Source organism: Nothobranchius furzeri, chromosome 6, assembly GCF_043380555.1.
Source record: "Nothobranchius furzeri strain GRZ-AD chromosome 6, NfurGRZ-RIMD1, whole genome shotgun sequence".
In the NCBI taxonomy this organism is placed as follows: domain Eukaryota; kingdom Metazoa; phylum Chordata; class Actinopteri; order Cyprinodontiformes; family Nothobranchiidae; genus Nothobranchius; species Nothobranchius furzeri.
The window spans coordinates 72,572,735-72,596,188 of NC_091746.1; the positions used below are offsets into that span (position 1 = coordinate 72,572,735).

The window sequence follows — 23,454 nt, forward strand, 5'->3', positions numbered from 1 at the left end:
TAAACATGACTCTCTCTCTTTCCTTGGAGTTAATACGAAGTGTCGCTTAATCCCTGCAATAAAAATTTCTGATCTTCTGGTTAAAATATTCAAAGATCCATCAGATTGATATTTCATATTTCTATGGAATCTCACATTTTATGGTTCATAAGTAAGATGTAAATGACCCATCCTTACATAATCATCGAACTTATATAGCGCTTTATTAGGACACTCAAAGACGCTTGCGTGAACTCTCACATTCACACACTGCCAGTGATGGTAAGCTACTTTGTAGCCACAGCCGCCCTGGGGAGGTCTGACAGAGGCAAGGCTGCCATTTGGCGTCGTCGGCCCCTCTGACCACCACCAACACAGGCAAGTTGGGTGAAGTGTCTTGCCCAAGGACACAACAGCAGAATACCCCTGGCAGGAGCTGGAATCAAACCCATGACCCTCCAATCATGAGGCAACCCGCTCTACCACCTGAGCTACTGCTGCCCCTTGAGCCAGGATGTTATGGATCGGTGGGTGTAGAACTTTGAAGACCTCCTCAGTCCCCCCGGCCTGTCTTCCAGTGTGGAAGCAGAGTCCAGCGTTAGGGTTGGGCTCTCCAGTCCCTTTTAATGATATCACTGAGGCCAAAAAGCTCCTCGGTGGCAAGACCCCAGGGGTGGATGAGATCCGCCTGGAGTTTGTTAAGGTTCTAGATGTTGTGGGACAATGTTGGTTGACCTCCCCCTAGGGGTAAGACAGTCCACCTCACTTAAACTTTCTAAGTCCAGTCTTAAGACACATTTTTAAGATCTAGTTTTTGGAGGCTGTTAGTTGCTTATTTAGGCATCTTAGTTCTTCCTTCTTTGGATCTCTTTGTTTGACATGTAGATTGAGTTTATTCTTTTATTCTGTGTTTTTAAATCTCCTACTTTAATTTGCCAAGACAGTTTTGTTTTAAGCGCTTTGACTGTCTTTTACAGTTTGTCTTTTATCTCTGCTCTGACTTGTAGCTGCCATGCTGTTTTATAAGTGCTTCATAAAGAAACTTTATGATGATGATGACACAGCTCTGCAATATCACATCGACATCAGGGGCACTTCCACTGGATTAGCAGACCGGGGTGGTGGTCCCCCTATCTAAAAAAGGGGGCCGCAGGGTATGTTCCAACTACAGGGGGATCACACTCCTGAGCCTTCCTGGTAAGGTCTATTCAGGGGTTCTGGAGAGGAGGGTTTGCTGGATAGTTGAACCTTGGATTCGAGAGGAGCAATGTGGTTTTCATCATGGCCGCGAAACACTGGATCTACTCTGTACGCTTGGAAGATGTGTGGGGGTTTGCCCAACCAATCTACATGTGTTTTGTGGATTTGGAGAAGGTGTTCAACCCCGGGGGCCATGTGGGGGCCCTGTAGGGTGTTCTTCAAGTGAATGGGGTACCAGGCCCTCTGATACGGCATCTCGTTTCCGGTGAGAGTTGGACTACACCAAAGCTTCCCTTTGTCACTGATTCTGTTCATAACTTTTATGGACAGGACTTCTAGGCACAGCCAAGGTGTTGAGAGGATCTGTTCTGGTGGCCTAAGGATCAGGTCTCTACAGATGATGTGGTCCTGCTGGCTTCATCAGACTATGATCTCCAGCTTTCAATGGAGTGGGTCGCCGCCCAATATGAAGCAGCTGAGATGAGAATCAACTCCTCTAATTCTGAGACCACGGGACTGAGCCGGGAAACAGGAGAATGTCTTCTCCAGGTCAGGGATGAGGTTCTGCCTCAAGTGGAGGAGTTAAGTATCTCGGGGTCTTGTTTACGAGTGAGGGAAAGATGGAACGTGAGATCTACAGGCAGATGCTGTACCGGTCTGTCATGGTGAAGAGAGAGCTGAGCCGGAAGACAAAGCTCTCGATTTACGTGTCGATCTACGTTCCTACCCTCACCTATGGTCATGAGCTTTGGGTAGTGACCGAAAGAACGAGATCGCGGATACAAGCGGCCGAAAAGAGTGTACTCCGCAGGGTGGCTGGGCTCTCCTTTAGAGATAGGGTGAGAAGCTCAGTCATCCGGGAGGGGCTCTGTGTAGATCTGCTGCTCCTCCACATTGAGAGGAGCCAGTTGAGGTGGCTCAGGCATCTGGTCGGGATGCCTCCTGGACGCCTCCCTGGTGAGGTTTTTCGAACACGTCCAACTGGGAGGAGGTCTAAAGGTAGACCCAGGACACGGTGGAGGGACTATGTCTCTCACCTGGCCAGGGAACGCCTTGGGATTCCCCCGGAGGAGCTGGCCCAAGTGGCTGGGGAGAGGGAAGTCTGGTTCTCCCTGCTAAGGCTGCTGCCCCGCGACCCCACCCCATAAAACAGATCAAAATGGATGGATGGATAAACTGTCACAATTTAACACTCAAAGGTTTCCGGGGGCAATTACAGACATTCTTTTCACAATTTAATGTATTTTTTATTTAAACTTTTAACATTTTTAATTATTGAAACTTTTTATATCTTTACTTTTACTGTTTAATTTTTTTAACTTTTAGTTTACTTTTAAACTTTTTCCCCAGAAATGTATCAAAAAGAAATTTCTTGTTCTTGCTGCAAACTGAGCTGTAAAGCGAGGCTAACACCTTCGCCTTATGAAGTGGCACCGAGAGGCAGCTGGGACTCCGGAGAACGTAGGCTGATCAGAAACTAAAGGTCAAATTCAAACTGACTAAAAAAATCTTGCATTATTCTAAAATAAATTTAGTCACCACTTACATTTATGTTGATGTTTCTTACCAGTCACATCTAGTTGTTCAGGATGGATCTGGATGGTTTTTATTTAAAACATGCACTGCAAAACTCAACGTTTTCATTCAGCTTCAACAAATTTTTTAAAATTATAGGAAAACCTAGAAAAACACTTATAGAGGAATTACTGCGTCTTAAAAGCAAAGCAAATGTTCCGGTCCGTGTCCAGTACAGTGAAAATGCTTCCTGGGATTAGAAAACGCCACAAAATAAGCAGCAAATGTTACCATTCAAACCTGATAAGAAAAATAACATTAAGATTTATTTGATGTTAATAAAACAAAACGCACATTAATCTATTTTCATGTAAAAATACAACAATAATTTAATAATTTTACCAGCTGCAGTATTTAAGCCACCACTAGAGGGAGTAGATTAGAAAGCGTGAGGAACATACTAATCCCACTAAAGAGATAGAGCGTGTATAAATGTAGAAACTGGCAAATCAGAGGTTAAGATTGTTCTATTCAGCCTAAAAATAACCAAAATAAAAACTAAAATAGCTGAACTTTACCTTTACACTCAACTAAACTCTCCTTTTTGACGTGTTTTTACTCTATTTATGAATCTGACTTTCACAGATTTACACGTTCTTTCAAGTTTCCCTCTCACGATTCTCCTGGATTTGACGTCTCTCTTAAGGATTAGTCAGACTGAAATAAAACTTTGAATTTTGCCTTCAGATGAACTCCAGCAGGCTGAAGCGATGACATCATGTCTGAGCTGGCCTCAGGAATTCAGCACAGCCACAACTTAACATTTATTTTATAATTTTAGGGCAAACCCTCAAACAGGGCAGAGTTTTCGTTCCGGAATAAAACTTAATGGCAGTAAAAAAATAAAGGGCTGACATTGTTTCAAATAATTTACTCATAAAACCTTTTATTTTACTACAATCTAGATGTAATCTCTTACCATTTCATGGTAGGCTAAATCAAACCACAAACCTTTTTCCTCTTTAATGAACTCAACACTTCTGCCATGATGAAATACGTACCCATAAAAGATTATTAACTTATTTAGAAGGAAGTCATAAATTTGTCCCGTTGCTTTTCCAGCTCGACCTGACAGAAGCAGTTACGTAACTGGAGTAGGACCAGTAAACTGAAGTTGCTAAGGGAGTCCTACTGAGCGTGCTCAGAAAGAAACAGACCAATAAAAGCTCACCGGATGCCGCCTTTCCTCCCAGAGAGCTGGAGTTATAGATGCACCCAAAACACCAGCTGGTGATCGGAATCACCCGGGATTCAGAATGATCGGCCAATAACAACCTCAGAAATTTAAATTTCCTTCCATGGTTCGTGAACGCACCGTTACTAAGCATAGAAACAGACACTTTCCATGTCTGTGAACTTAGCGTAGCTAAATCCACTCTAGCAGCAAAACATTGATTATGGAAACGTTTATACTTCCTGAGTCATAATCTTCAAATTAATCAAGAAAACGACAGAGTCAGTTATTCAGAGAAGTTATCAGCAGGTCAGGCTTGGAGAGGGAAAATAATTTCTCACTAAGGAGAAAAAACCCAAAGCAACAGAACACGCAAAGCAGAAATTCATGCTAGCTAGTTTAATTACAGAGTTCCAATTTTTAAAATAAAAAATAAGCAAAAGAAAAGTCTTTCACTCATAATCCTTTGACACAAATTGGCATCAGCAGGTCGGAGCTGGACCAGAACTGAAAATCGGTATTGGTCTTTAGAAGCAGGCTTGGTGCGTTCAAACACGGCTCTGACATCTCAGTATTTTCACAACCTTCTGTGATCATCTGAAGTAAAACTAGAAGTTTTCATCGTCAGAAGGCAAGGGATGGTGGTGCGTTCAAGGAAACTCAGGCATTTCTATACTTCAACTAGGAGCTGAAACTGGAGAAACTAAAGTTCAGTTGAAATCATTTAACTGTAAAAGAAATAAATAAAAAAGCAGGAAGTGAGAAGGACGAGCGAGAACTTTTCAACACATTGTTAACAACTTGAATGCATTTTATCACCTCCAACAAAGCCTGGTGTGTGTGAGTGTGTGTGTGTGTGTGACAGAGAGAGAGAGAGAGAGAGGGAGAGAGACAAAGAGAGAGAGAGGGAGAGAGAGAGTGAGAGAGAGAACATGTGATTTCCATCACAGCCTGGGAGCCAATCAGAGCGTTGTGTTTCTACAGCCAAATATTTAGACTCAGGAATGCATCACAGAGCGTTCACATCTGCAGCAGGCGAGTGTGTGTGTGTGTGTGTGTGTGTGTGTGTGTGTGTGTGTGTGTGTGTGTGTGTGTGTGTGTGTTACAGAGATTCCAGTATACTCAAAAGGAAAGAACACACTCCAGGCTGAGGTCATCTCATTGACAAGAAGCCTCAGGTGTCTTTGGATTAGATGTGAGGAACAAAGATGGGAAAACACCCAGTACGAGTGTGTGTGTGTGTGTGTGTATGTGTGTGTGTGTGTGTATTAATAAATATGAAATGAATTTATTAAAGAATTCAGTGATCACTTTATTAGGTACCCCTTCCTACTGCTGGGCTGGAACTAGAACCACCTTAATTCTTAGTGCCATGATTCAAAAACACTCAGAGGTTCTGGTCAACCCAGACACAACAGCATCAGGTCCATCCATGATGAGAGGCTCCTGTTCCTCCACATCCCAAAGGTTCTGGACTGGACTGAGATCTGCTGACTGTGGAGGCCGTGGGAGTCTAGTGAACTCATGGTCATGTTCTAGAAACCAGAGATGATCTCAGCTTTATGACATGGGGCCTGATCCTGCTGGAAGTAGCATCACGTAGTCCTAAAGAGATGGGCGTGGTCAGCAACAATACTCAGGTAGGCCGTGGGGTTTAGACCAGGCTCAGGTGGGACTGAGGGGGGACAAGAACACCCCCAACACCATTACACCACATCTTTGGTGTGTTCTTATTGTGTTTAGCGCTTGTGTTTTCAGTGCCTCGGGCTTCCCGACAGGCGCTTTATAAATAAAGCTCTGATTGATTGAATGATTTAGTTTCTAATTCAATTTTTGGTTCTTTTTAAAACGCAGGAAAGGTTTTTCTTTACCTTGCTAACGCTTCGTTTGCCGACAGCAAAACTTCCTACTCCGTTTATCCGTGGGCAGCAGAGGACATTGTTAAACGGAGTAGGAAGTGACGCCACCATCAGCATCAGCTCTGAGGATGTTTTGCTGTCGGCAAACGAAACGTTAGCAAGGTAAAGAAAAACCTTTCCTGTGTTTTCAAAAGAACCAAAAAAATGGAATTAGAAACTAGACGCAGTAAGAACACACTAAAGATGTCTAAAGAAAAATACGGACAACAAGGGACTTCCGCCGTTTGGAACGTTTACTTCAAAAACGTGCACGTCTAAAGGTTGGTTTATGCTTGACGCGTCCGCGAGGTCCGCACGGCTCCGCGCAGAAAAGTTGCGTCATTTTAACAACCATGCCCCTCCACCGCGCCTCCGCACGGCCCAGAATTTCCGCAACGCTCACCTCGGAAATTTTCTAACCACGCGAACGGACGGACGCGGAAAAACATGGCGGACCGGCAAGAACTAGTACGGCAGAGGTTCGTAAATACAGGCATTTGTATGATTCAGCTCTCAGAGATCACCGTGATCAACATGTTGTTAATAATTCTTGGAGATAAATAGCTCGCACTGTCGGAAAAGAGGAGGACGCTGTTAAAAATGCTGAAATACCATGTTGTAAACAGTGATTTCTACTTCTACTATGGTGTAGTGTTGGATGCATGCCGTAGAGCTCCATGCTGCCCCCTACAGTTTGGGAGAATATTGGCTCACCGCAGAGACGAGCCGCACGAACCATAAAAGCTGCGAGTTGTGAAGCTCGTTCCATCCGCGAGCCGCATCACCGCGCGGAAAGTGAATGCGTCAAGCATAAACCAAGCTTACGGAACCACCTTCACTTCAATGCTGGGACGAAAACATCACGCCAACAAGTCTAAAGCTGAAAACACCGATCCGGACCAAGACAGCACAGAACATAATGGAAAGAGCACAGAGAGCACCACTCAAGGAAAGGATAAGAAACGTCACAACCAAACAGAAGCAAGTGGAAAACGAACTGGAAAGAGGACACCTGGACTTAAAAAGGAATTACAAACTAGATGAAAAAACGGAGGAACTAATTAAAGGACACATGATGGAAAAACAGGAAACAGAGTCCATAAAAGTAAAAGAAAGACACATAAAGAAGTTAAACAAACTCATCAACAAGAAAAAGAGAAAAGAAATACAAGAAAACTCCACACCAAACTCATGGGTACGTAACATTTCACAATACGAACTAACAGAAGCAGAAGAAAGCATTAAAAAAAGGTTTAAACCTCGCAGTAACACCAAAGAAATACCATATGATGAATTCATCGTAGCAACAGAACTAACATGTCAGCAGATCACAGATGAGGGAAAGAAAGCCGAACTCAGAAATAACGTAGTTGGGATATTAAAAAACAGCCAAATTCAACACAGCAATATTACAAAAGAAGAACAATCGGCCATGACAGCTTTATCCAAAAATGAACAGATAATTATTCTACCGGCAGACAAAGGAAGAACCACAGTGGTTATGGACAGAGAAAAATATAAACAACAGATGAACCAGATGTTAGAAGACAAAAAAAAACCATACAAAATACTTAAAAAAGATCCAACTGAAAACATTAAGAAAAACATGAAAAAATTACTGAAGCCACTGCAAGAAAAAGGCAAAATAACAGAAAAAATGTACAAACACTGGATTCCCACGGCAAACAAAACACCAAGAATCTATGGAACGCCAAAAATACACAAACAAAACACCCCACTTAGACCAAAAGTAGACAGCATAGGTACACCAACATACAACATGGCAAGAGATATCAGCAAAATCATCAGCCCATTAGTAGGAAACACAGATCAACACTGCAAAAATAGCATAGAACTGGCAAAAGAACTAAAGGAGATTACAATAGAAGACAACGACATACTCATCTCACATGACGTCACATCCCTGTTCACAAACACACCAACCCAAAAAACCATAGACATAGTAGTTAACAGAATCAGACAGGACAAAACTTTACACAAAAGGACAAACCTCACAGCAGATGACACAGCACAACTGATAGGACTGGTAGCTAACTCCACTTACTTCACATACAATAACATAATATAGAAACAACTGGAAGGCTTCGCCATGGGTAACCCGTTATCAGCCACCCTGTGCGAATTTTTCATGGAAGACCTAGAGCAGAAGCCATAGCCACTGCCCCCCCCCCCCCCCCCCCAAAAAAAAACTGCTAAATAAAACTATGGAAACGCTACGTAGACGACATACTGGAAATCATACCAAAAGGACAAACAGAAACACTAACACAACACTTGAATAACACTGACGACACAGGCAGCATAAAGTTCACTTATGAGTCAGAAACAGAAGGCAGCATAGCTTTTATGGACATGAAAATCACAAGACAGACCGACGGGACCCTAAACATAAACACATACAGGAAACCAACACAGACCAATATCTATTATGGACATCAGAACACCCCACCATACACAAAATGTCATTAATCAGAACATTATATCACCGAGCAAACATGGTAACAGAAGAAAGAGACCGTAAGCAAGAGGACAAACACATTCAACACGCTTTAAAGACCTGCGGATACCTGACATGGGCAATAAACAAAGGAAAATAACAAACAACAACAGAAAGAAAAGAACAACCTAAGCAAAGAACCGGAAACCCAGAAAGACAAGAACCAAAACCAGTGATAACCCTACCATACATCAGAGGCATAACAGAAAAAATAAGAGCAACAATGAAAAAACACAACATAAACACACCAACAAAACCATACACAACAGTTAGAAACAGACTAGTGCACCCAAAAGACAAGATGCCAGCTGGACTTGAATGTGGAGTCGTTTACGAAATACCATGCAAACTCTGCAATAAAACATACATAAGAGAAACCGGACACCAACTCAATACACGAACAATAGAACATAGAAAGGAGTGCGAGAAAGAAACAAGTCGAAAACACACAAGAGCAGCAAAAGAAGAAGCAGAAAGTACAATAAAGAAGTCAGCCGTAACAGATCACTGCATAACAGAAAACCATGTAATGGACCGGGACAACACAAGGATCATAAACACCGAACAACAGAAATACAAAAGATGGATAAAGGAAGCAATAGAGATAAGGAGACGTGGATGTGGGACCATGAACAGAGACGATGGGGTTTACACGTTGGACCGTGCATGAGACTGCATCATCGGAGAGAGAAGAGCGGGCAGCAGAGGGCGACAACATCCTCTGCTGCCTGCAGATAAATGGAGTAGGAAGTGACGCCACCATCAGCGTCAGCTCTGAGGAAGTTTTGCAGCCGCAAACGAAACGTCAGCAAGGTAAAGAAAAAACCTTTCTGTGTTTAAAAAAAGAATCAAAAATGGAACCATTACACCGCCTTTCTGACTGAAGTGAAGCATGACCCTGAGTTAAAGTTGGGTGGAGGTAAATATGGAAAAGCTGAGTTTGGAATGTGACCTACTTTCCAGCTGAAAATTCTTATGGCTCACTAGTTATTTTCAGACCAAGGAGAGCCCAAAGAAAATGAAAGAGTTTCTTAACAGTTGCTTAAAATGTCCAAAAACACAAATTGAGGGACACGAAAAACTGCCGAGTGGAAATTAGTCCAACGTGCTCTCCTCGGTCACTCTGTTTTCAGACCGGTCTCAGAGGACTTTGTCTGCTAATGTTTGACTAGCCAGCATTTGTTATTCACCTGTTCTACTTGCTAACAGCCAAAAGGAAACAAATGTATGATATAATTTAAAACTAATGGAGTAATTACATTTAAGACGGACGTTTGTAAAGATACAGCTAAGCTAACTCCAGTTAACTCTGTTTTCGCTAGCATAGCAGAAAAACAATTAGCTTAGCATCTAGAAAACTAATGAGACAAAGACAAAACAGTAAAACCGTTGCTATCATCTCATAATGTAAATAAAAGCTGGTAACACATGTAACCCTCTGCCTGCGTATGAAAGATGTGACATAAATAAAGCTGCCGTGCCTAAATTCCTGATTTAGCTCCTAACTTTAGCTTATCAAGCCGTTTTGCTAACAAGCTTCTAACTAAACATTATTTTATGATAGTAGTTTACTTTAAGCAGTAACATCTTTATAAATAATAAATGGTAAATGGCCTGTGTTTGATATAGCGCCTTCTAGAGTCCTGGAGCCCCCCAAGGCGCCTTACAACACAATCAGTCATTCACCCTTTCACACACACACATTCACACACTGGTGGGGATGAGCTACGATGTAGCCACATCTGCCCTGGGGCGCACTGACAGAGGCGAGGCTGCCGAGCACTGGCGCCACCGGTCCCTCCGACCACCACCAGCAGGCAACGTGGGTTAAGTGTCTTGCCCAGGGACACAACGACAGCGACAGACTGAGCGGGGCTCGAACCTGCAACCTTCCGTTTACGGGGCGAGCACTTAACTCCTGTGCCAATAATAATATTAATAAACTAAATTAAATTATTTACAATTTATTATAAAAGAAAACTATGAAATAATTGTTTTTATTTCGACGCACAAGCTTTAGATTAGTTCCCAAGATCAGAAAAAAGGAGGCTCTACATACACACAAACACTGCTACACACACACAAACACTGCTACACACACACACGCACACACACACACACACACACACACAAGTGGACGCCTTGTGATTATACTAGTCAGCTTCCCATCTGACACAAAATGGCGGGCACGGCAGAGCGGTGAGGGACATTTTGGGGACAAGAGCCAAGACAACATGCAGGAATAAACAACACACACACACACACACACACACACACACACACACACACACACACACACACACACACACACACACACACACACACACACACACACACACACACACACGTTATTTGTTGTTATTTTAATAATTAACTTCGACCAACCGACAGTCTGTGTGTGCGTGCATGTGTGTGTGTGTGTGTGTGTGCACACGTGTGTGTGCACGCGTGTGTGTGTGTGTGTGTGTGTGTGTGTGTGTGAATATGAGACTATCTCTGGCTGGTTTTCTTTAGCATGAACACTGAAGTTGTTCCTAAAAGTCAGTCACAGATTTCAGACTGAAATAAGTTTCAAACATTTTAATATTTAACATAATTTTACTGATGTCATAACAACAACAACAACAACAACAATAATAATAATAGTAATTTAAAAAAAAATCCCTGTCTACATTAATTTATTATTGGTGAAATCCAATAACAAAGCATGATGAAGAATTCCTGGTGTCGTGTTTTACATCCCATCCATGTTGTAGCTGCAGATGAATGCCCCCCCCCCCCCACCCCACCCCATGACATCCTCTGCCAAGACAGCTTTAACACTGCTAATCTGGGCAGCATGCGAACACACACACACACACACACACACACACACACACACACACACACACACACACACACACACACACACACACACACACACACACTCAGCACCGTTTCACACTGGGGGAGATGAGGTCAGTAAAGGATTTGATATTTATATTTGAATTTATTTATTTTTAATGACTGTAATTTAAATTTTGATTCAGATATTTAGATTTAGATACATGTATAGGCTTTAAGAATGCATTAAATATATGTGTGTATGTACACACATACACACACACACACACACACACACACACACATACTTCTTGTTTTTTTAACTAAACTGAATAAATAATTTCTACTTCATCCTTATATGTTTGGTGCCATTTTAATGCTTGAAGGTTTTCCCTCCTAATCCAGACGAAGACGTGATCCCGTCGGTCCGGTTGGATCAGGAACATAACAGGATGCTACGATCGTTCAGAACACAATGAGCCATTCTGAATATCTCTTCCTGTTTCAACCAAACACAAAGTCTTCAGAGGAAGAGAAGCTAAACAAAAAACGTGTTTTCCAGTTTGATGTGAGGAAAATGACCTCAGCACTGCTGGGATTAACAGGTTTCATCCCAGAACACCAGAGCTGGGCTGGAAGCTCCCAGACTACAGGACCCTGTCTGCAGATGCATGGAGCCTTTCGGGGTCTGAGGGGTTCCTGCTGTTCCCGGGGTGGTCTGAAGGGGGCAGTATGGCTCATTAAACTGTCTCTCTGCACTCTCCTCCATCCGCCGCCCACTGGGGACTGCCGGCTCTCCTACTGTGCCTTCTGCAAGACCTGGCTTAATTTAATTAACACAGTCTACTTTAAACAAAACCACATCTGAGTCGGGGGGGCCAGGAAGTAGCCGCAGATCTCCGAGGAGGACTCAGGGTCTGACACCACCCCACCTCTGAAAACTTTGGCTTCAAAAACATTAAAAAATCTGAAAAGAACTAAATACCAGATATCCACATCTGTGGATTCCCAAAAGAACACAAACAAGTGATTTTCTGATGAAAATTAAACTTTAGGATTTGCAGAAAAACAAACTCTACATCTTTAAGTTGTCCATTTCTGTTCAATAAGACAATTAAAGATGTACCTATCTATTTAGATGACAAGTTATTTATTACTTATTCAATATGAATGGATGTGTGTCATTTGAAGAAAGAATAGCAACAACCTTCAGCAAACACAATTAATCAGTTCATCTCTATTTCCTTTAATGACTTCATTTTCCTGGTTTCATTATCGTCATTTTGGGGGGAAAATTCTGACATTGATATGATTGTTTGATTGTTTATTCATCCAACATTAGCAAAGCTCTGAGGACACACTGCAGACTTTATCAGCCCGGACGACAAATTAACTAAAACAATGATATCTTTAAAAAAAAACAAAAAAACACAGGAGTGAGACGGCACGCTGCAACCTGCTAATGTTAGCAGTTGACGCCTAATTTTCTTTTGATTACAAAGACGTCCCACGCTCTCCTCTCAAGTGACGTTTAATTGTTTCTCAAAGTAAATCATCAGCTCAGCAAACTAATTTTGAGAAACAACAATAAAAATGTGCAGCAAAGAGGGGAATAAAGAATTAATGAAATGATAAAGATGTTTGGTCTGGAGTTGACGTGAAAAAGAGATTAGGCCTAAATATAATTAATGTGACTTTTTGTGTATAATGGAGCAAACAGGAAGAGAAAATCATGAAACTACTTTTGTGCAAATGGGCAAAAAAGCACAAAAATCCAAATCCTAATTTAACAAACACGACATTTATGAGTTAATTACGGCAAGACCTAAAATCACAGTACAGCACAAATACACACTCAGAAAATATTAGATGGGGTTTTCTATTAAAATAATTTGTTTCAGCTTTTTTGCCAGAAAAACAAGTTAAGTATTTTAACACATTAATTCAACCATAAACATTACTTTTATTCTGAAAAACCAGTAAAACGGTTGAAGCTAGTTGGCAAACATCAAGCTCAGAGCACACCTAGTAAATACGAACTTGGTTTAAATGGAGTAGAAAAACCTAAAAGTGTCTCAGTTTTAAGAGAAACGATCAGAAACCAGAAACCACACGGATGCCAGCTAGCTAACAACGGCTAAATGAGCTAGTAGAAAGGGAAACCAGAGATTATCCGCTCGTTAGTGACTTATTCAAGACAGAAATGTGCAAAACTTGTGAATTTTCAGTTGGAATAGCTCAGATTTTGTACTCAAGACACTTTGACGATTGTAAAAATTTGCAACGTTAGCATGGAAATCAGTTTAGTCACAGTCTTCAATTGTTCTATTTAATATTCGATCCCATCCTCCGACCAGAGTTCTCACATTTCTCTAACTGTCCAACTCACAGAAGCTAAACTGAGATTGTTTCCATACATTTATAAAGAATATGCAACTTTTGCCATAGAGAATGGTGAATGAAAAGCAGTCAAAACTCCATTTACAGGTTATTCATACAGGATTCTATCGGGATTTTCATAGAATAATTGGGATTTAATAAGCTAAACTTCCCCAGCAACAGATAAATGTCACATTTGATTCACAGCTCGAGGTCAGCGAGGATCAGATTAAGGGACATTTAGGAGTGTGGAGCTGATTTAAGAGGACTTTAACTTGGCTCAGACTAGCCGTTAGCTTATCAGTCCGGGGGATATGAACTACTCATCTGAGTAGAGGTTGTACACAAAAACACGTTAAAACGTTGGTCAAATGCTGAAGGAGTTTTCAGTTTGATGTTTGCAGGTGATTTGTCCATATTTAACCCAATTTATTTTAAACTTTGAATAAACTGATATGTTAGTAATATTTGCAACTTTTAGACAAAAACCTTAAAATAGCCTAAATATCCTTTTAAAGACACATGAAAATAAAGGGTAGAATATTCTGCAAATCAAGATATTTTGTTTCAAAATGAAAAGAGAAGAATCTGTACCAGCTTCCCTTTCAGGATTAATCCCAAACGTTTCTCACACACAGCTGAAATTTAACGGAGACGGTTTGGATCAAAACCCAAATCATTGCTCAGAAAAAACCTTTCGATGTTTCACATGTGCTAATAAGAAACTTGGGGTAATTTCTCACAATACCTTTGATTTGAACAGTAATAGAAATTAAAAACGGGGTTATTTCCGAGTCCATCTGAGGGGGCCCTCATCCGGACCTGTACACAGCCTGAATCTTTCTGCTGCTGTTGGACATTTTGTCTCACCGTTCCACTCAACACCAACTACACATAATCGGCAGAACCTAAAGCAAATCTTTTTATCCCTAAACGCATTCCTGGTTCCCATTTTGTCCTGCTTCCTCCTTCGCCCTCTTTTCCTCGACCGCTGTCGACACAGAGAGGAGGAGGAGGAGGAGGAAGAGCAGGAAGTGGGGAGACAAAGCAGGTTGAGGCCACGGAAAGACGGACTCCTGCAGAGCCAAAGAGGCGTCAAACACGTTGTACATTCATCCATCGTTAACTGGTCATTAATAAGTTCACCACTGTAGCCCCCCCCCGATCAGATATAGATCCTCGGACGGACGCCGCAGCATGACATTTTAAAAATGACCATAAAAGCATTCAAACAAAAAAGCTAAACAGATTATTCTAGCAAAAACAAAGTGGAGGGAACAGCAAATCAGTCAAAACAGAGGCCAATCGGCTGCTGCCTTCTGGAGTTTAGCCGACAGTCGAGCGTCAGGATTCACAACCAATCAGAACACGAAGCTCTCAGATCACACCTGTACTGCTTCCTCTACAAACGCCAGCGTCTGGCCCTGCTCTGGTAGGATTAATCTGATTAGAATCCTAAAAAACCCAAATAATCCTGATATTATTTTAATCCTGACATGATACTTCATCATCATCCACGTACCGTCCTCTCTTAGAAAACAGCCAACATTAGCAGTTCAGTTACTGATGAATGAATCTGAAGCTGAGGCGCACGTCTGCGTCGCTAAAAAAACAAGATAGTCATTTACAAAATGGAGATTAAGATCCCACAAATAACCACTTTTGTTCTTACAGGATTCCTAGGATGTTTCTTCTAACACTGAGTTTTTTAAAATTCAAACTCTTTCCATGAAAACAACCAACAAACAAAAAAGTCACCAGCTGTTTTCATCCAACCCAACATCATCTTCACCTCCGCAGATAAACAAAAGCAGGGTGGCGCTTCCTCGACACTTTTATGTTGTTTTTTTTATTCTTCTGTCACGGAAACAGACTGTGATCCCAGATATTAATATCAGCACCTTTTTACTTCACACTCAAAGCAGCAATAATAATAATAATAACGATAAATTAAATAAACACAAAAGGTATCACTTACTGAGGACGGCAAGCCGGGAGGGACTTTCCGCACTTTTTTTGTGTGGATGTCTGTAAGAGAGAAAAACAATTAAAACAATCGGCGAGGGTTTCACAGGCCAAGATGCTTTTATTTCAGCTGCTTGTTTGATTTCCCTGCATTTAATGGAGGCCACGTTTTGTCACCACATCAGCATTCCGACAAAGGAGCTTTCACTGAAAACAGGCGGAACGCAACACGACACGAAAAGGACGTTTTTTAATCGACAAGCATTAAAAAGGGCAGCTTTTGAAATGTTTATATGGTTTTTCAGGGTTTCATCTCAGGGGCAGTTTTCTATTAACACGAAAAATGAGACCGAAGGAAAGGAACGACAGCACGTCTTCTTTTTTATATTGGAAACGGGCCCAGAGATGCTCGGTGTGTGTTTGTGTCCCTTCAGCGCTCAAACAACCATATTTTACATAATTTATCTTCAATGTGGGAACTAATATATGTGTTTGAGACAATTCTCTCAACATATTTATATCTGGGACTCTCACTGAGACAAAGAGGATTTTAATGACCACGTTTTACCACCTCGGTGATCAAACATCCATTTTATGGGTTTTCAATAAGTTCAGGACCATTTTAAAACCCAACCAAATTAAAACATTAAATAAATAAATAAATTTCATCCAAACTTTGTCTCCTGTAAAAACCAAACAAAAAAGTTTTTTTCATTATCAAACAGTATAATCTGATAATGTGTGATTTAGGAACCAATTAAGACAAAAATCTAATGAAATTACAAATTTGTTAAACTTTGTATAATCTCTTGCATAATCTTAATAGTCTCTCATGAAGAAACAAAGAGGGTTTACTGATCAGCTTATCCCCTTGACTGGACGGGGTTTACCGGTATCCGGTTTAATGACTAAACTCCGGTCTCCGGTGGATTGATCTGATTTACCCACCTCTTAAACACCCAGAAGTCTAAAGAGGAAATACTTTTCCTAAATTTTGACTGAAAGTTTGGTTAGATGCAGAAGAAAACAGCATGTAAACCAAACCCCAGGGTGAAAGTTTCAGTCACGGAGTGGACGAATAATTCTGGGTAAATACCACTGAGAACATCGAGATCATTAACTCTTTGTTTTTAAACTCAACTCTTGAAAAGTTTAATGTTTTGAGATTAAATGCCACAAACAGCAGCAGCGCCTCTAAAATACGTTTAATACATTAAATCTGCTTTCAGTATTAACGAGTTTATTTAGCCGTTTAATGAAATCTAAACTTAATGTCATTTATTCCATCATTTATTTGTGTTAAAACGTATTTATTCCTGTATTCTAGATTTTATTTTGAAGAAAAGACATTGATCAATGACCATCAATAGAAACAAATATTCAATATCTGTGTTTAATAAATTTGTTAGCTTCAGCTTGACTAAAAACAACAAATGTTACACTATTTATTCAGGTATTGTTTTTAGGCTTTTTGAAGCAGTTTTAATGAAAATACGGAATACCTGGAATGACTTTTCTAACACCTGTAAATACTTTCTACACCTCCATTTTCTGGACCCGCAGAAGGACCCCCAACCCCAACTTTAACAACCACTGATTGTAGATATTGGGACTTCTCACCGATGGCGTCCATATGCAGCGCTCTCCTCCGAGGATTGGACCCGTAGTGCTGGTAGTACTGACCTGCCGGTTTGGTGGGCGACGCCGCGCCGGGACTCCCCAAACCCAACTCGCCTCCCAGTACCGACTGGTTGAAATTCACCAGAACATGGAAAGGAAAGAATAACGGAACATTAATCTGACGAAGACCCAACCACCTTCAGAGCTAAACAAAATTGGAGTGAAGAGAAGAACGTCACTTTTACTTTGAAACATTTGGAAGTTCTTGCGTTTTTTCTTTAGGAAATTCTAGTTTACATTCAAAAACCAAAACTTCCTAAAGCAGAAATGAGACTTTTTCAGAAAAAATCAGGTAACTTTGGTAGTAATTAGCAGGCAATTTGTTAACAAACAAACCAAGAAGTTTAATCGTTTAATTTGGAGTATTTTTAAAAAGACTCAATGGACCACAATGGGAAGGCTCACTGACCCAGAGCCAACCGAGTCAGGGACAGATTTATAACTAGAGCGAGTAGCGCTACATCACAGCCTCTTTAGAAGTGTTACGCTGCTCCAGGTTCTGAAACGGGACAAACACACGCAATCTTTTCAGCTTTCAGACGGACCTGAGAGGTGAAAATATGAAAATGTTACACATTAAGCCACTTTCTTCAGTTCCTGTGTCGAATCTTAAAAACTAATCGAGACCGGATGAGATACTGGGGAACGTCTTTTAATGATTGTTTTAATGTTATTTGTCCACAGAGAAACTCAGCCTGTATTTATTCAAACAATCAAATTTCCAGGAGAAAAATTGGATCAAAAATGTACCCAAAAGAAGATCTTTACTGCTTAAAATATTTATTTCAAATATTACTATAAGATGCACATTTTAAATTATTGTTTTCTTTTGTTCTGTGAACAAAACATTTCTGAATATTTTCAGTAAACATTGTTTTGTCTTGTTTCATTAATCATATTTTTACTGTTTCACTAAACCAGAGCAACTCATTTGAAACCATTTACCTTTACAGTCATGTTCATTTAAAAATTTTACTTTCACCAAAGTAGAAACTGATTTCTTATATTTTTATAAGTATTCTGTAAGCTTGAGTATCTAAAAAAATGAAATAAACACATTTCTAAACACAACATAAAAATTGAGAACTAGAAATGAGCAAGCAGGTCTAGATGTCACCCAACACACATGTGAAACAGCAGAACTTAGCAGAACCTCAGGCCCGTTATAAAACCCGATCCTACCAGCTGACAGGTGAGATGGTATTTACCTCCATGAGAGCGAGGTCATGTTGCTCGGCGTGGAGACGTTCATCCCACAGCTCAGTCTAACTTCTCTGTGCCGCCGTTTTCCCCTCACAACCTCTAAAGCCTCGACTCTGTTTACGGCTCAGACTTTGCAAAGCGCTCACACATTGTCCTGCTAATTAAGTTCAATGGTTTCAGCAGCAACAAGTGGCATCTGGGCCGATTCAGAATGAACAGAACCCAAGAAGAAATTAACAGAAGGGTGGAGGACGGGGAGCTCGTTCTTTTTTTATTTTTTATAAGCTGCACAAAAAAGTTTGGTGAGGAGAAAAGAGGTGAAAGAGAACCTGCACGCCCCTCCCCCACCTCCTTTAAATAGACTCCACCATCACTCCCTTAAAGCCTGCACTTTTCCCAGATTCTCGTTAAGTAATTAGTGCACGGTGTGTTTTAGGCGGAGGAGCGTGTTAGCAGTGGGGGTGAGGGATCGTTTTTCTGGCCTAATCTGAATTCTCATCAGCGAGTTTGTCCTCTCTGTGGTTGAAAACAAAAGTTAGCTTGGCACTGCTAGGCCAAGGAGACTTTTCTCATGCTAAACAGGGCCTAAGTAGGCCAATTACAGGGCCAGCCTCGGTCTCAGGGCCGTTCTCTGGACTAAAACAAAAGAGCCCTTGTCTTAAATAAAGTCAGTCTCACACACTGAGAGGGAGTCAGACACAAAGGCACACAGTCACACACGATTTCAGTTATCCTGTTCTTCTGTCCCGGCAGGTTTCGGTGTGTGTGTGTGTGTGTGTGTGTGTGTGTGTGTGTGTGTGTGTGTGTGTGTGTGTGTGTGTGTGTGTGTGTGTGTGTGTGTGTGTGTGTTTCGTTGGGGGCTAAAAGGAGGTTCCCACTAAAACAAAAAGGGTCTCATTGATTGTGGTCGTTTTTCTTTCTCCTCTTTTCTTTCCCAGACTTGAGCATCAGGCCAGAACAGCCGGTCTCCCCGGCAACTAGACAAGCTGGAGGAGAAGGAGAATGGTCGTCTGCTGGTACGGTCTGGGCCTTGGTACCTGTTTGTCTTGTTGTCTGTAATTTCATCATAAATACTGTCCATTTATCAACAAACCAGTCCTAAACCCCCACCTCCATAAGATGACGTCACTCACCTGAGACGCTCAAACAACAATCTGTGACTTTTTTTCTAAAACAATTTCAGTGATGGAGCTGATGAAGACTCTGGTGAAACGTGGGTATGAGACACACACACACACACACACACACACACACACACACACACACACACACACACACACACACACACACACACACACACACACACACACACACACACACACACACACACACACACCATGTTTTAGGTTTTACTTAGAGAGAGATTGATCAGTGTACTCATACAGCTGTTTTGCTCAACAACCACACGTTGAAGGTACGAACACACCAGCTCCGCACAGAACTACAGCAGCGTTAGTACCGACTGGTTGAAATTCACCAGAACTGTCTTCTTTAAAAATGTGGATGAAAAGGAAATGGTCTGCTTTTGTACAGCGCCTCCTAAAACCCCCCAAGGTGCTTTACAACACAATCAGTCATTCACACACTGATGATGATGAAGAGCTAGCCACAGCTGCCCTGGGGCGCCACCAGTCCCTCCAGCCACCACCAACAGGTTAGGTGGGTTAAGCGTCTGGCTCAAGGACACAACTGCGGCAGACTGAATGGGACTCGATCACACATCCATTTGGTTATGAGACATGAGACGCTTTGGGAGCAAAATGGTTTTTGCAACAGTTGTTTGACTTATTTGTCCATTTTATTTAAAATGGTGAAATGATAAAATAATTATAATCTCTTTAAATGTACCAGACAGGAAATGGTTCATAGCCATAAAAGATATGTCCAATTTTTACTTCAGCTTATTTTATTCGACATTTTGATGAATTTTATCCAATCTGTTGTCTATTTCAAAAGGTTTTGGGTTCCTGAGGGTTAAGTACACAACTCAGTGATGTTCAAAAGCAAATAAAACCCTTCTTAACTGATGCTACATAGTTAGCGTAGCTGCGTTTTTATTATGCAGTGGCTTTTATTGGTGCTAATTTATATGGTGCTAGCTATGCTACAAATAAAGCTTAGTTCCTGTATTTGTACACCTGAAGTTACTTTGATGTCAGCTATGCAGCACAGCATAACACCAGGTTGGAACTTTCCATTTTGTAGTTAGCATCTAGCCACAGAAGCGTTAGCTGTTACGTGTTTTGTAAGTATTTCATACTAAAATGCAGTTGGGTTTTAATTTAAATATTAAGCTTGGTTGTTGTCTGTAGCGTAGGACAGGCCATGCAATGCCAGAGGTCACCAAAACGGTCCTCTGTCCACAGCCAGCTCCACCTCTGGCTTTCCCAAACCAAAACCAGGGCTCTGCTTACCATCTCTAGCCTTGCCACCACCCAACAAACAATGGTCCAACGCCGACGCGGTGTCCACGTCCAAAAATGGTTGCGGTAGCACGGCCCGAATTTGTAAAAAAAAAAATAACTGAACACGTCTTAAAAATCCATTCAGATACATTTTACATGCCTACAGTTATATGTATAATTGTTATTTTGACAATTAGTTATGTATAGTTCAACATAGCATCCCAGCAAATATTGGTCCGACGGCAATGTCGTGCCCACGGCCAAAAATAGTTGCGGTAGGACGGTCCAAATTTTAAAAAGAATTGAACGTAACATTTCCTAAAATACCATTCAGATTTGTAGTTACATGTATAATTGTTACGTTGACAATAACTTACGTATAGTTCAACACATGGCATGTCATGAATCAGTTGTAGGTAAAAATCTACTATTTGTCATTTCTTAAATATCAACAGGATAGCTCAACTGGTTAGTCATCTGACTTACACCCTAGAAGACCTGGGTTCAAGTCCAGGCTGGGATAGGTCAATTGGTAAAGCAAGGTTGGACACAGGAAATATTCTATTTATTATTAAATGTAAAAACTACATTTTATTTTACAGTGTAGATGAAATGTACACTGACAGTCATTAAACGTCCGAATGAGACGTGCCGAAGGACGTGTAATTCACGTCCAGAAAAGACGTTGGTTCAACGTTCATTTAGGAACTATTTTTCAACCATGACGGGACGTGTCGGCCCGACGTCTTTTCAACGTTGATTAAACGTCCGAATGTTTGCTGGGCAGGAGGTATCATAACTAAGACGAGGTCCTCCACAAGACTTCTGGAACTTTAACTAATAAAGAATCTTATTTTGTCTCATACAGTGATTTTAACACTTTACAGGTTGATTACAATTACATTAATCTTTTATCTAAAGTTATTTATTAAGACTTGATAACCTGGCCATAATGACTAAACCAACATAACCGTTTATTGTTGAAATGCCTTATTTCAGATCCTAAATACACCAAACGAATCTACTTGATGATTTAATAATGATTTTATTATCAGTCGTGTAACATATCGTTAAAGTACATTAACACATGACTGTTATATCAGATTTACTTCACATATTAAGTGAAATAAGTATTAACTATTAGGTGAAATAAGCCTTTTCCAAGTTTCTGGGAAAAGAGGTGACGTCTGAGAACTTTGTTAACACCTCTTAACACTTCCTGGCTTCTGATTGGTCCAAAACTTTAAACATTTAAAAGATCAGTCACTTCCTCTAAAATTCCGTTCATGCAAGCTGTTCCAGCCTTCATGCTAAATTAATCTCTCGTTGGGGGGATTAGACCAGGCGTTTCAACAGAATATTGTCATCCTTTTCAGGACCAACCAACTCCATCAGATGCAAATCTCCATCACAGCCGCCAGCAGTCACCCAGGGGCGCATCTTATGACCGGTGGTACAAATTCAAAGGAAGCTATGACCTTTGACCTCTGAAAGCCAATTCCATCCGGCAGTCTGGCCGAACCGACTTTGGCACCACCGGATCGACGAGAACCCTCGCCATACGGGAACCGCCGCTCTACACACACTGGCGTTGGCTGGTTTATTATTAACTTGTTAAACCTCACTTCTTTCACCCAGACATCACATTATTTTCTAAGACACCTAATTAGACTTACATCTAAGATCATGTTTCATTAAAGTTTGTTACTGGCTCAGTTGATAGCACCTACAGTTATCCTGTGAGATCATTAGAAGTAGAAATATGGTAATAAATACATTTTTATCAATCAAATCAAAGATACTTTATTAATCCCAGAGGGAAATTAGAGTTTCAGTACACACAATTCAGAGATCAGACTTACATGGGCAAGACACATGACAAGAATTGTAGCTATTATTGTTATAAACTATATTTTGTTTCTGTGTCAAATTATTATAAGTGTTGTTACCCTGGCATACCTAAAGTACCAATTTAGATCACAAATCAAATATTAAAGGTTCAATAAGATTTCCGAACAAGATGGCTTTGGTTTAAACTTGGATAAGACCAAAGTCCTCTTGTTCGGAAATCGAAGAGTGGATTCTGAGATAAAACTGATGTTAGAAAATGTAAGAATAGAGACAGTTTATGAAACAAAATTTCTGGGGGTTATCCTAGACCATAATATTAGCTGGAAACCACATATTAAATGTATACATACAAAATTGGCAAATAGCATTGGTGTTTTGGGTAAAATAAAACATTTACTGAATCAAGAATCATTGTATATTCTGTTTTCATCACTGGTAATGCCATGCTTGAATTACTGTGTGGAAGTTTGGGGAAACACATATCTGAGTAATCTGCAATCACTATCCATACTGCAAAAACGAGCTATAAGGATAGTATTTATTGTGGGATATAGGGAACACACAACAAGACTGTTTTTAAAATTACAAGTGTTAACATTTATTGATCTGATAAAGTTTAAAACCATAGTAATCGTCTTTAAGGCACGAAATAAATTACTTCCATGTAATATACAGAAAATATTTAATGATAAAGACGATGGGTACAACTTAAGAGGGGCACTAAACTTAAAAAACAGAGAGTTTGGACAACAAAGAGGGGTATGTGTACAACAATATATGGGGTTGATTTATGGAACAATCTGA

At 40.7% G+C, this 23,454-nt stretch overlaps 1 protein-coding gene across 2 annotated transcripts in view; it reads right to left on the minus strand.

Moving 5' to 3' along the window:
- The window catches only part of tcf4 (transcription factor 4), a 280,305-nt gene that overhangs the window by 99,279 nt on the left and 157,572 nt on the right, over positions 1-23,454 (minus strand). The window contains exons 1-3 of one of the 2 annotated variants that reach the window (XM_015943430.3): positions 18,400-19,158; positions 17,132-17,258; positions 15,525-15,574 (exon numbers count right to left, since the gene is read on the minus strand). In XM_015943430.3, the coding sequence (XP_015798916.1) occupies positions 15,525-15,574; positions 17,132-17,258; positions 18,400-18,405 (183 nt within the window). In that variant the 5' untranslated portion in view covers positions 18,406-19,158. Of the gene's footprint in view, positions 1-15,524; positions 15,575-17,131; positions 17,259-18,399; positions 19,159-23,454 lie in introns of those variants that run through there. The other variant, XM_054744677.2, reaches the window with a different exon arrangement.